Below are 13,762 nucleotides of genomic sequence, written 5' to 3'. Positions count from 1 at the left end.
GAGAACTTGTGTCCTGTCCTCAATGGAAGAGGCCTAAAGGGCGGGTCTATCCAGGCCCCAGAGCTGAGACTGGGGGTTTTGGGGTGGCCCAGTGTGACCAGAGTGTATGCACCCACTTCTCACTGGTGCACACACATCAGAACTAGCAGAGTGAGGCGGGGCTGCTGCAGAGACAGTGGGGGGCACTCCCGGGCCTTGGGTGTGAGTAGCAGCTGGACCTTCCATTTGCTGGGGGCTCAAGCCCATGACTCTGGTTCCAGCATCTTCCTCACAGCAATTCTGGGCCTGCCCGAAGCCCTGATCCCTGTGCAGCTGCTCTGGGTGAACCTGGTCACAGATGGCCTACCTGCCACAGCCCTGGGCTTCAACCCCCCAGACCTGGACATTATGGAGAAACGACCCCGAAACCCTCGAGAGGCCCTCATCAGTGGCTGGCTCTTCTTCCGATATCTGGCTATTGGAGGTGAGTGGGGCCCCAGCTTTCATAGGGATTCCTGGAGTTTCCTAAGACCCTTGTATCAGTTACACTTACAAACTCCAGACCAATATGACTCAGCCTGGCTTATGTCAAGAGAAACTGTACGTGGACTCATGTAACTGAAAAGACTAGGTATGCTTCAGGCTTGTCTGGATCCAGCCCTCAGACTGTCACTGGCATATTTTAGCTCTGCCTGAGCTTCATTCTTAAGCAGGTGCCCCTTGGGATGGCAGGATGGTTGCCAAAGCTCCAGTCCTCAGACTTGCCCCATTACAGTCCCAAATAAAGCAGAAGAAAGAGTCTTATCCTATCACTTCTGTAGAAATAGGATGAAATTCTCAGGCCTGTTCTCCACCCATGTCGTGTCACCTGCCTATCTCCTTGCCAATTGCTGTGGCCAGGGATGGAGCAGATGCTGACTGCCCATCAGGGCCACTGCTGACCCTGAGGGTAGGTGCTACATACTAAAGGGGAGAGAGTGGTTCCCTGACAGAGATTCAGCAGATTATTGGGAAAGGGAATCAGATGCCAGAAAACCACAGGCGTGCACTATAGCCAGTTTCTTCCTGCCCTCCCCACAGTGTACGTCGGCCTGGCCACAGTGGCTGCTGCCACCTGGTGGTTCCTATATGATGCCGAGGGACCGCAGGTCACCTTCTACCAGCTGGTAAGCAAGGGATGGCCAGGAAGCCCATTGGGGTCATCTGAGAGGTGTTGTTGGAGTTCCAGGAGAGAGGGAATCCAGAACCCCACGGGTGGCCAGTGGCTGTCCCTCCCCACCCCTGTACACCTGTAGACGCCCGCCACTTAAGGAAACAAGCTCAGAAACCGCCAAAGGCCTAGAGACAGCAGCACAGCCCCCGAGCCAGAGAAGCTGCTGCTCGCTCCCCCTGTCATTCAGTTACAGGGGGCCTCAGGGCTTCACTGCCCGGAAGCCTTACCTTTATTGGGAAACTTCCCGAACATTGAGGGCTCAGTGATAGGAGCACCTACATGGTGGAACTTTTGGCAGAGGGTCAGACTGAAGTGATCAATAGTGGAGGGAAGGAATCTTCCAGGCTTTTATAGCCAACCTGTCTCTTGGGGAAAGGACCCATTGACCTCTTGAAGTCCCCTGGCTGGCAGGTGCACACCACAGGCCTGGCTTAGTTCAGCCTAGCTCTGGAAGTAAGCAAGGAGACGCCACCTCCATCCTGACCTCAACTGCTGTCTGTCCGTCCATCCTTCTGTCTGAGCAGCCAACGCATCTCTTTTGCTTGAAAGAACCGTCACAGCAATTCTGGCCAGGCCAGTGGTGGGTTTCTGGTTTAAAGGAGAGAGCTGCCTGGATGTAGACTTTGCTTCCTCTGGTGTGCTAGCCTTTCTATTTTCCTGTAGACAGAAGAGCTCAAGAGAGGGACCCTGACTTCCTGCCCCCGTCTTGGGTGTGTCAGGGAAACAGTCTTCCCCACCCCCAGGGGCAGTGTGAGGGCTCTTTCTGGGGTTCACAGCTAGGTGGAGGCAGCTGGGGGTGCTTTCTTTCTCCCACCAACCCTCAAGCACATGGGGCTCCCCTCCTGGCAGCAGTGCAGAGCCTGGGCCCAGACCCCTATCCCAAAGGCTGGTGGCCCCTAGCTCTTGGCAGATGGATCGACACCTGCCCCTGCAGCTCCTGTAGGGGCGGCAGGTGGAGAGTGGGGTGTGCTGACCGTCCTGCTACAGCCTTCCTCCTGTCCCACTATCACCCTCCTCTGGGCTATGAAGCCCAAATCTCCAGGGACCTCCCCCCATATCAACCTTCTGAGCAGTCCCATACAGCCAGCTGCATACCTCCTATGGAATAGCCCATGGTCCCAGTGCACTCACCAAGTCCAAAGTCAAAATCAGTTGCCCTTTTGCAAACAATTCCCTCTTCTTCCATCTGCATCTCAGTTCCACCTCCTCCCTGGTCACCCCAGCCAGACCCCTGGAGTCCTGGTAGACACACATCCCATACCCACCACCAGTCAGTCCTCAGTCCCCCTGGGGCCACCTTCCCAACTGTCCTCAGATCATTCCATTTCTCATTTATCCACTTGGGCGAGAAGTGGCTGTTAGGCACTGACTGTGCCAGGCACAAATTACTAGAGCAATGGTGGTGACTGAAATGGCAGAGTATCTGCAGAGAGTGTCCCGTCTGGTGGGGGAGAGAGCCAGGGAAATGGGCGGTCATGTTTTATAGTGAGCCATGCTTCCGCAGAGAAAAGGCAAGAGGCTATGGAACTCGGAGGTGGTCAAGACTTAGACCTAAAGTAGAACTCTCAGCTGCAGGTGTTGGAATTTCAGGAGAGGTGCCCAGAGCCCTGCTAGCATTCCTGGAGGGATGCTGAATAAAGGCAGGAGAGTAGATCCTGGATCCTGGCCGCCCAGGTTCACGCCCAGGTTCTATCACACACAAGCTGTGTGATTTGGAACAGGCTACTTAACCTCTCTCTTCATTTCTCCACCCATATAAACTGGGTAATAGACCCTGCCTCGTAGGGCTATCCAGACGATTACCCGAGTCAGTACATATAAAGTGCCTAAACCAACACTTGGCACGTGGTAAGAGCTATGTAAATGTTAATGAAACCCAGAGGGAGGCTCACAGGTGAAGGCTAATGGGAAATAGCCAGGGAGGCCAAGGGAAGGAGTAGGGAGAACAGTAGCTTCACCCAGAGAAACAGGCCTGCCACCCCCCGGGGGAGGGGTGCTCACGATGAAACTGCGAGGCAGAAGTTCCAGCCCCTGAGCACCTTCTGATGAACAGTGCAGGAGGCCACACTGCGGCCAGGACCCAGGCACAGTGCAGGCGCTCACTGCTGAAACCCAGAAGGTCGGAACTGGGCAGGGTGTTTTTGTTTTTGTATGGCTGTGACGGGGCTTCGTTGGTGTGCGTGGGCTTTCTCTAGTTGTGGTGAGCAGGGGTCACTCTTCATTGCAATGCACGGGCTTCTCATTGTCTTGGCTTCTCTTTTTGCAGAGCACAGGCTCTAGGGCACGTGGAATTCGGTTGTTCAGGACTTAGTTGCTCTGTGGCAGTTGGGATCTTCCAGGGATCGAACCTGTGTCCCCTGCATTGGCAAGCGGATTCTTACCCACTGTGCTAGCAGGGAAGTCCCGGGATGTTAATCTATTGAAACACCTCCATGTGATTCTATTCTCATTGTCTTCCCTATGCGCGGGCATAGGGATGCAGGCACACATATGCCCAAATGGGAGGTGTGTGCATGGCATCTGCGTGTACACGTTTGAGGAAGGTCCTTACCGTTAAGATCTGGAGGTGAGGCCTGACAGTGGTGACACAACCCGAAAAAACATTTGTCCTCTTGGTCAGTTGGGTGGTTTCAAAGTTTAGGACATTTTCTCTGCCCTGTGATCAGTGCCAAATAAAGCTGTGCACTTGTCCCAAATACTGGAGCTCAGTTTTTTTTGGAGAAATTCCCTCCTCTGTTGATTTAAATAAGACTCTCTATCTCTTTGTCAAGAGAGAAGTCTAGCCAAGCCGTGGTCTTTTATCATTTTGCATCATGCACAAGAGAGGAAAGAACCAGCAGTCCCTTCAGGCTGACGGAGTCGCTCTACCCGCATTTATGCCGTGTGGGGAATGAGGGATGGATTTCCTGGGCAGGAGGTCAGGCCGCTGATCGTATTACAGATTTCTCATTGAGGCTTATTTTCACAGCACGTGGCCCTCATTTCTAAACTTTAATCTTAAAAGGATCACTGTTTCAGAGGAGATTCCAGGGGCCAGATGTTGGAGAACAGAGCTGTGTAATGGTTATGAATGTTCACGCGAATCCCCGTGGTGCGGAAGAGAACCAGACGGAAGTTCTCACTAGTGGCCTCGGTTCAGCATCTTGTTACAGCAGCTTCTGAGAGCAAGGTTCAGGGGGCAGGAAGAAAACTCCCCTGGGGCCACAGGGGCAAGTGCCACCTCCCTTATTGAGTCCTGAGAGCTCCTTGTTCATTGTGCAGAAGTTGTGTAGCAAGCCATCACCTGACCGTGCATGTGTTAGGCCTTGTTGTGAGCGAAGGGCAGGTCTGGTAGAGCTCAATTTCAGAGGCAGAAATGAAGAGGTGTGAATGGAATCTTATTTAATAATCATGACTAGGGCCCCAGTAGCCTCATCTTCTGGGCTTCCGAGGTGGTACTCGTGGTCAAGAACCTCTCTGCCAGTACAGGAGACCCGAGACTTGCGTTTGATCCCTGGGTCAGAAAGATCCCCGGGAGGAGGGCATGGCAACCCACTCCAGTATCCTTGCCTGAAGAATCCGATGGACAGAGGAGCCTGGCTCCTACAGCCCATAGGGTCACATTGCAAAGAGTTGGACATGACTGAATCGACTTAGCACGCACGCTCACAGCCTCGTCTTCTACCAGCTAAAGGTGAATTCTATTCAAGTATAATTTTGCTGATTGATTCTCATATGCATTTACTTATTTGGCATTAGTTGCTCAGTTGTGTCCGACTCTTTGCGACCTCATGGACTGTAGCCCGCCAGGCTCCTCTGTCCATGGGATTTTCCAGGCAAGAATACTGGAGTAGGTTGTCATTTCCTTCTCCAGGGGATCTTCCCAATCCAGGAATCAAACCCGGGTCTCCTGCATTGCAGGCAGATTCTTTACTCTCTGAGCCACCGGGGAAGCCCAACTCATTTGGTGGCTTCATTTAATCACTGCCTCTCCTAACCCCTGCACCTCTGATACTTAGGCCCTCACCCCCTGATTCCAGGGCCCCCTGCCGTCCTCCCCAGCCTCATACCAGCTGCTCTCCCTTTTCTCAGCACAACCCCACCGCAGTACATCTTGCCCTACCCCCTGGCACAATGCAGCCCCTCTGTCCCCATCCTGGGTGAGTGAGCACCCCTCCCTGGGTGAGCACCCCTCCCTCTCCACAGCAGCACTGGCTGTACTGTGTCCTCAGATGTAAGCTGAGGGTGAGGGGGTGGGGTGAGGCTCCCCATGCCCTGGTCCCGCCACTCTTCTTTCTGCCTGCACCCCATCTCACCTGGTTGCCCCCAGAGGAACTTCCTGAAGTGCTCCGAGGACAATCCAGTCTTCGCCGGCATTGACTGCGAGGTCTTTGAGTCACGCTTCCCCACAACCATGGCCTTGTCTGTGCTGGTGACCATTGAGATGTGCAATGCCCTGAACAGGTGGGCTGGCAGGGGGGCCTGAAGCGGGGGCTGGGACAGGGGCTGAGGGTCAGTAGGGGCCCAGGATTGGGGGTGGAGGTGTCCAGAATTACAGTCTGAGGGTCAGAAGGGTCCAGAGGAGGGTTCTGAGAGCCCATGGGGGCTAGAATTGGGATCCAGGCGATCAAGGGAGACATGGTTGAGGTCTGAGAGAATAGAAGGGCCAGGATTAGGTCTGAGGGTCAGAGAAAGGGGGTCCGAGCCCCAGGACTGGCCCCTGGGGGCTGAGTGGGCAATAGCCACACACCCCTCCTGGCTGCATTCCCAGAAGCACTCCGGATCTTAGAGGACGATGCTGAAACTCAGACCAGCTCCTCCCTGCACCTCACTTGGGGGATGGGTGGTGGACCAGAGTGGGGCCTGCCCGCATCCTGGCCTGAGGTGAGCGCCCCGTGTGCCCTCAACAGCGTGTCGGAGAACCAGTCACTGCTGCGGATGCCGCCCTGGCTGAACCCCTGGCTGCTGGCGGCCGTGGCCATGTCCATGGCCCTGCACTTCCTCATTCTGCTTGTGCCGCCCCTGCCTGTGAGTCGCTGCCCAGCCCTGCTCCCCTCCTGCGGCTCCTGGGGTCACAGGGCCCTAATTCCCCTCTGAGGCTGGGCATTTCCGGGGCCTCTTTGTGAAACTGCCTGGTGGCTGTGATGGGGGAGAGGTCTGATGGTGCTCCCTGACCACATGGAGCTGGACCCTGGTCAGCCAGATGTGTCCCCCACTTCAGGACATCCCTCCCAGACTTGGGGAACAGAACAGGTAGGGGGAGAAAAAAATAGAAAAAAAAAAGAGGTCCCCCAAGGCTGGGGCAGGAGGAAAGATGATGCCCTTTGCCAGTGCAGAATTCCTCCCACTTCCCACCAGGACAGAAGGACTTGGTCCTGCGGGTGAGAGCAGGGGAGGGCGCCTGGGACAGAGGAGACTGAGTGGACACAGATCTGGAGGCGGGACGGGGGGCACATCTTAGAGGTGTTTGTGAAGAGTCCACTGTAGTCGGGGGTGTGTGAAGCGGTGGATGTGGGGGGCTCTGGGCACTCCTTCCTTTAATTAAGACACCCCCATCCCAGCTCATCTTCCAAGTGACCCCACTGAATGGGCGCCAGTGGGTGGCGGTGCTCCAGATATCTCTGCCTGTCATCCTGCTCGACGAGGCTCTCAAGTACCTGTCCCGGAAGCACGTGGATGGTGAGTGGAGGCCCCAGACCCCCCTACCGGCCCACCTCCCCGCCTGCCTCCGCCCCCAGTCTGCAGTGGGTGTCGGCAGGGTCTTGCACTTAGGGGCCGGGGCCCTGGGCTCACCAGGCTGCCGATGGGAGCACCACTCAGGGCTGGGCCGCCTCGCTCTCCTCGCTCGCTGCCAGCCCTGCCCCGCCCGGCCTGCTGTGCCCTGCTCTGGGTCTTCCCCTCTGACTTCTCTGAGCTGAGCCTGTCGCAATGCAGGCACTGTCAGGACGGCCTCCCAGACACAGACTGGGCAGCCGCTGACTGCCTCCTCTGGGACCCCAGACCACACTGGGTCGGCCTCTTTGGCACCACCTTGTGGGTGGGTGAAAGGTGCATTTTCTGAGTTCCCATCTCTGGGTCTGTCTTACCTCGGGAAGGAGGGCAGAAGGGCAGGGTGGGGGGCGGTGTGTGGAGGGGCGGGCTGGGGCATGCTGTCCGTCTCTACCCACCTCTGCCAGGGGCTCAGAGAGCAGGCAGCTCTGAACCTCCTGAGGGCAGGGAGACGGGATTGTTCTCGCTCTTTGAATTGCCCAGAGAGGGAGGAAGCAGGCGTGAGAAACTCCCTCTTCCTGGGACTTTGAGCCAAGGCCTTGGGTCTGTGGCCAGGCCGCTGGCCCATGTTAGGCCCAGAGATGACCGAGGCCTGTGCTTGAGCAGCTGGGTGGGTCCTTAAGGGCCACCTCTGGCAGGAATGTATCCCAGGCCTGAGGGGCATGCCTGGGGTGGGGGTGGGGTACTATAAATAGATCACGTGTCTGGATTCCGCAGGGGCCAAGGCAGTCAATCAGCCCCCGTCTCCCATGCTGGCCAGCCCTCCTGGGCACTGAAAATATTTGTCTTATTAAAAAGGCCAAAACAAGTCAGCCTCCACTCTCTGGAGAAGCTGGCCCACCCCAAGTCTGTCCACAGGGTGACCAGACATGGTGGAGGAAAAGGAGGGCTCAGCCAAAGGGGAAAGTGGAGCTGGTGGGAGTGGGAGCCAAAGCAAGGCTCCAGCCCACAGGTGCAGGGAGGGGAGCCGGACACAGCATTGTGCCTGCTGCGGGGTTTTTTCTGGCCCCTACTCTGGACGCTTGAGAATCCCATGGACCGAGGGGCCTGGCGGGCTATAGTCCATAGGGTTGCAAAGAGTCGGACACGACTGAAGCGACTGAGCACAGTGGACGCTCCAGGGGAGGTGAAGGAGGAGCTGGCTCTGTCGTCTGAAACTCTATCTTCTGGACCCCTGACTCCGGCTGGAGCGCAAAGTTGGGGGTTGGTCCACCCAGAAGGCTTGACCTTGGTCACACTCGCTCACCTCCACAGTCAGGCCTCCTGGGGGTGCGGGCAGCTCAGACAGCTTCATGTCTTCAAGAGCTTTCTTTGGCCAAGAGGTTCCGCACGTTTTCTCGAGAAAACTCCCAAGTGAGGCTATTTCTCAGCCAAGGGGAGAAGCCTCTGTTTCCGACACTGTTCCAGTGCTGGTTGCTGGATGGTGGAGGATTTGGCTGGGTTGGGGAGGGGAGCAGGCCCCTAGTAGGACGGGACAGGGGAGGGAGCATCCTTGCGAGGCCGGGGTTGGGGTGGTTTATAGAAGAGGTAGGGTTTGAGCAGAGGTTTGAAAGGGGAGGATTGAACTTGGCGGAGAAGGAGCTGGGCTCTTAGTGGGGCTGGGGCTCAGAGTGCAGGGTACAGGGGTGAGTCCAGAGTTGGGCAGGGGCCTCGGTTACCAAGGTAAGGACCCTGGACATTGTCCTCAGGGAAGTGGAAGCCACAGAAGGGCGGAGGCATAGGAAGAACTGGGATCACCAAGGAGGGCAGGTGGGGGGCGAGGCTAGAGGAAGGGAGGCTGCTGGGGCCTGTAGAGCTGGTCTGGGAGGGGAAGACACTGAGGCCCAGGGTGAGCTGGTCCCAGGCGGTGCCTCCACCTCCACCAATAACCTGAGATGCTGACTGTGGTCCTGGTGAGGCTTGGCTTGTGAGTGTGATGCTCAGCTGTCAGGAGTGGCGTGGGGCCTGTAGGCTGGGCATCTGTGCCCACATCAAAGAGATAGGGTGGAGTGTGCCCACTGGCAGCCTAGACGGATCTGCCCCATGCGGCCGCAGTCCCTTGGGTCTCCTAAAGGCAGCCCGGGCAGGGGTGAGACAAGAGACCCTGTTATGTTCCCAAGCCAGCCTGGTGGCCTTTTAGGGAAGTTTTGCAGAGGACTGATGCTCATGACTTCCCCACGATTTATGAGGAATGTGTCCTTCAGAGGACTGTGGGTGCTGGGTCAGCCCCGGGGGGTTGTGGGGTGTCCCGTTGCCCCACCTCCTGGCTCTGCCCAGGTGTGGCTGAGCATCTGTCAGGCGGAGGCCTGTGGGCCTTGCTGAGGGGGTGGGAGACCTGGAGAGATTGAGTGTGAACCGATCTGGGAGGGTTCAAGATGTGAGGTGGGCCTGGGGTTTATTCTGATGGCAGTTAGGGAGCCATGGAAGGGAGCGGTGGGCTGAGTCTGTAGCATGATGCCAGGGGCAGGAGGGTGTTGGTGAGAGGCCTTGAGGCAGCAGAGGACGAGACATGGGCGAGGTGTCAGGGTGGCCTTGGTTCCCGGACCTCTTCCTGGTGGGTGATGGTTCACCAAACTAGAAACCAAGAGGAGAAGGAGCGTCGGATGCTCTGGGGGTGTTGATGGAATACATGGGGTGAAGGAAGCCCCGGGGATGTCCAGAGGGATGGAGCAGGGCTGGGGACTGACCGAGAGATGCTATGGGAGAGTGGGAGAAGAGGAGGCCGGAAGGGGCCCGCGGGAGCCAGCCTGGATGTGTGCTCCCACACATATGTCTTCACACGCTCTCGGGTTTTCTTCCAGAAGACAAGGGCCAGCAGTGAGTGCGGGGAGCAGAATGGAGTTTGCAGCATGTACCTCAGAGTGACGGTGCCAAAGCATTCGCCTCCGCCGCCCCCACCCCCCACCCGCCTGCACACTCGCCTGCTTGCTCACTGGGCTCACCGCCAGGCCTGGCCTGGGGTCTCCGTCCCCACTCCCGCCTGCCGGGGGGCTCTGTGATTCAGGTCTCTGGGCTCTAGTCCAGGAACTGCAGCCTGCGAGGGGCCTGCCCAGAGGCCGGAGCCGGCCCAGAGCCCTCCCCCCGGATCCACAAGCACGTACACTCACACTCCGAGCGAGCGCTTCCCCTGCTTTGAGGCGGGGCGTGCCCTTAGCGACCTGCAGGCGTGTCTACACTGATGGAGTTCTGGGAACCACTCTGATCTCACTCTTAGCGAGTGCCTGGTCTGGGGCCTGGTCGGCCCCAGGGTGAAGAGGGGACATCCGGACCCAGCCGTGCACAGCGAGGACAGACAGCCCCCTCCATTCCACTCCGCTTCCTTGGAATCAACTCACGAGGGCTTGAGCCTGTTTCTGTTTATCCACGCAGGGAGTTGAAGACTCACAGCGAGAGACACAGGAGTGGGGGAGGGGGCTGAGCAGGGATCCCCCTTTCCTGGGAAATGGCCAGCCTGCCGACCTCAGCTCCAGACTCAGGGTCCTCTGTTCCAAGCAAACGAAACACGCCATCTCTGCGTTGCCTGCCCTACCAAGCAGAGGATGGGGTTGCCTTCTGTGTTCCTGCCGCCTGAGACCTGAGACCTCCTTGGGATCGCTGAACACTGTGCCCTGCCACCCAGCCCAGGGCTCAGCCATCTCCAACTCTGCATGGCCGGGTGATCCTCGGCCTTAGTCTTTGCCCCTGCCCCCCGCACACCCATGAGCCAAAAGGGTGTCTGTCACTAAGAATGGCGAGTTATCAAGGGCACATTCCGTCTCTCCGTCCTTGCTGGAGGGACCCATGAGCACCTGGATCACCTCCGTGGAGGGAAGAGAGCGTTCGAGGAACACAGATGTTTCTCTGCACTCATCTCTTGCCCCTCCGGCAAAGATTAGCTCGGCACAGAAGCAGCGGTGAGCAATGACTGCATCCTTGCCCCTCCTCGAGAGTGTACAGAGTGATTATTTTATATGTAAATCAAGACCCATGTCCCATCCTAGCCCCCAGAATCAAAAGCCCCCTCGGCCTGCCTTGCAGACAGATGGGCTCAACATTCAGCGGCCCCTCCCCCTAGCCTTTGCCCTCCCTTCTCTTGAAAGTGAGAGAACCCAGAGTCCCCCATGTCTGTAGGGGAGGAGGGCGGAGAGGAGGGGCAGGGGCCTATACCCACCTGCTGACCTGAAATCTGGTAGAGAAATAAAGGTCGAGTGTCTGGGGCCATGAGGGTCATTGTGTTTCCTGGGGAATGGGCCCCTCTCTGCCCCCCTCATGCTTCCCTTGGGGGCTCCCATCCCCTGTACCCCCTCCCCCAGGATCCGGGAGCAAGATCTGGGGCTCCCATGTCCCCAGCCAGAGATGATCTCGTCAGACAAGGGGCAGGGGAGACCCTGACTTCTGGAGTCGAGTCTGGCATAACTGCCTCCTCCGCAGGTGCACAGCATTCGACAGTTGGTGCACGTGATCAAAGGCCTTTACACGTGGTTCATGGGGAAATGAGGCTGGGGGTGGTCCGTGGGAAGCAGGACTGGGCCTGGAGCCTGAATATCAGGGGTCCCTTGTTCCCCACAGAGGGGACCCCAGCCCCGGCTGTTCCATGGGTCTTGTCTCTCCCCCAGGTACCATCCATCTCTGGTCTTTACCAGCCCCACTCGAATGCATCTCCCCAAGATTTCCTGAGGCTCACGCTGTCCAGGGCCCTCATGAAGCTGCTTGTCATGAACTCCTGACTTGCCCAGACGGCCCTGCCCTCTGGGACCTCTTGGAAGGGAAGAGCCAGGGTCCTCTGCCTCCCTCGTTTTCTCCTCTGAAGGGAGGACTCACTGCCCTGGTGATGGGACTCGGGCCCTGCCCACAGGGCCAGAGGTGGGACCAGCTCCATAACCAGTGGGCCTCAGTGCAGAGTGAAAATGTGGAGCCTCTTGTTCAAAGATTAGGAATTTCTTTTCTTTCTTTTTTTGACGTGGAGCATATCTAAAGTCTTTGTTGAGTTTGCCACATCATTGCTTCTGTTTTGCACTTTTTGGTTTTCTGGCCCTGAGGCATGTGGATCTTAGCTCCCCGACCAGGGATCAAACCCACACCTTGCTCGTTGGAAGGTGAAGTTTTAACCACTGGACCACCAGGGAAGTCTCAAAGAATTTCTTAGCAGTGGCCGCAGAGCAATAAACCACGCATGCAGGTCTCCTCTGAGCAAGAGGTCCCCGTGCTACGGATGGGGCATCCAGGAAGCTGGTCAAGACTAGAGCAGGCAGTACCTGCCCTTAGGAGCTGCCAGGTTTTATTTGGGAGACAGGATTTGACATACAGTTTACCACAGGACCTGGGAATGAAAAGGTGTCCCCCTTGTACAAGGTCCATCTCAGATCACAGCCTTTATACACACTCGGGTGTCCTCAACCAGCTCCATGAGGTGGGCCAGGCATGACTCTGTCTGGCTTGATCATCTAACTGGCCCTCATCTTGACAGACAGGCAGTGAGTGGCCCTGTGATGGGCTTGGGGGTCTGCTCAGGACACAGGCGGGCTCCAGGGCTCCCGGCGGCCTCTGGGGCGCGTGGCCAAGCCTGCTTTGCCTCCGCCCCCGCCCCTCAGGCCTGCCCAAGTCTGGCCTCGTCCAGCACACGGCATGGAGCCTGATGGGCCAAGACAGGGCGGCCAAGGTAAACAGAGGTTTCCTACCTCACGGGCGCGGGCCCTGGAGGGAATTCCGGGGAAAGCCCCGGCATATTTCATTCTGGATCAGCGATGGCAGCCACCAAAATGCCTGTGGCCTTCCCCCTGCTCCCTTCAGAGGCCAGGATTTTGTGCTTCTGTGCCCCCACCACTACACACCACATCTGGGAGGGAGGCCCACTGGGGCTGCGTTGGGAGAAGCGGAAGAGCAAACACAGAAAATGAAGACGTGTCCACACAAAAACCTGAACCCAAGGGTCCACAGCAGCTGTATTCACCGTGGCCTCAAAATAAAACAACCCAGACGTCCATTGACGGGGGAAGGATAAACAAACTGTGGTGTGCCCATACAGTGGACGGCAATACCCCCCCACCAGCAATAAAAATCAGCGCATCCATCTATGCAACAGAGTGCATGATGCTGAAAACCCTGATGCTGAGGAAAAGAAATCAGAACCAAAAAAGAGCCCATACTGAGCGATTCCAGCTCTGTGAAATTCTAGGAAAGGCAAAACAAATCTAGTAACAGAGCCACAGAGTCAGGCTGGGAGCCAGAGAAGATTGACAGCGAAGGGGCAGGAGGAAGGTTCAAGAGTGATGGGTTGGGGCGGGGCGGGGAGGCGTTGCAGGCATTTGTCAAAATTCATCAAACTGTGTGACTAAAATGGGTATATGTGATTGCATGTAAGGTAGCTCAGATGGTAAAGAATCCACCTGCAATGTAGGAGACCTGGGTTCCATCCCTGGGTTGGGAAGATCTCCTGGAGGAGGGCATGGCAATCCCCTCCAGTATTCTTGCCTGGAAAATGCCATGGACAGAGGAGTGTCTGGCTGCAGTCCATGGGATCACAAAGATCAGGACACGACCGAGCTACTGAGCGACAACAGCAAATTTACACCCTAATGCAGTTTGATTTAGAAGAAAGAGAAAAGAGGTGGGGGCCAGAGGGGGCAGTGGGTATGTGGCTGCTGTGGGTGTAGCATCTTCAGCATCAGCAGGAGGTGGACCTCTGGGTGTGTGCCTGCAAAGCGTGCAGTCCAGGGGCCCAGGCCAGCCCCAAATTGCCCTATGTTCCAGGTGCAGGAAGAGGCTGAGGGCCAAGGGGAAATGACCCCCGAGTATGGAGGAGAACCAGGGGGCTGGCACAGATGCCTCGGATACTCAGGCAGAGGGGCTCCAGCCAGATCATGG

The 13,762-nt window shown here is 57.1% G+C and overlaps 1 protein-coding gene across 6 annotated transcripts in view; it reads left to right on the top strand.

Moving 5' to 3' along the window:
• Positions 1-11,119, top strand: part of ATP2A3 (ATPase sarcoplasmic/endoplasmic reticulum Ca2+ transporting 3) — a 34,221-nt gene extending 23,102 nt beyond the window's left edge. The window contains exons 16-22 of one of the 6 annotated variants that reach the window (XM_005220220.5): positions 261-463; positions 1,060-1,145; positions 5,502-5,635; positions 6,082-6,199; positions 6,733-6,850; positions 7,091-7,181; positions 9,721-11,117. In XM_005220220.5, the coding sequence (XP_005220277.1) occupies positions 261-463; positions 1,060-1,145; positions 5,502-5,635; positions 6,082-6,199; positions 6,733-6,850; positions 7,091-7,181; positions 9,721-9,784 (814 nt within the window). In that variant the 3' untranslated portion in view covers positions 9,785-11,117. The other 5 variants (XM_024979979.2, NM_001114154.3, XM_024979977.2 and 2 more) reach the window with 5 other exon arrangements.
• Positions 11,120-13,762: the final 2,643 nt, after the last annotated feature.

Source organism: Bos taurus, chromosome 19 (assembly GCF_002263795.3).
Source record: "Bos taurus isolate L1 Dominette 01449 registration number 42190680 breed Hereford chromosome 19, ARS-UCD2.0, whole genome shotgun sequence".
NCBI classification, from domain to species: domain Eukaryota; kingdom Metazoa; phylum Chordata; class Mammalia; order Artiodactyla; family Bovidae; genus Bos; species Bos taurus.
The sequence above is the reverse complement of the archived record's forward strand: the minus strand, read 5'-3'. Positions and strand labels throughout refer to the sequence as shown.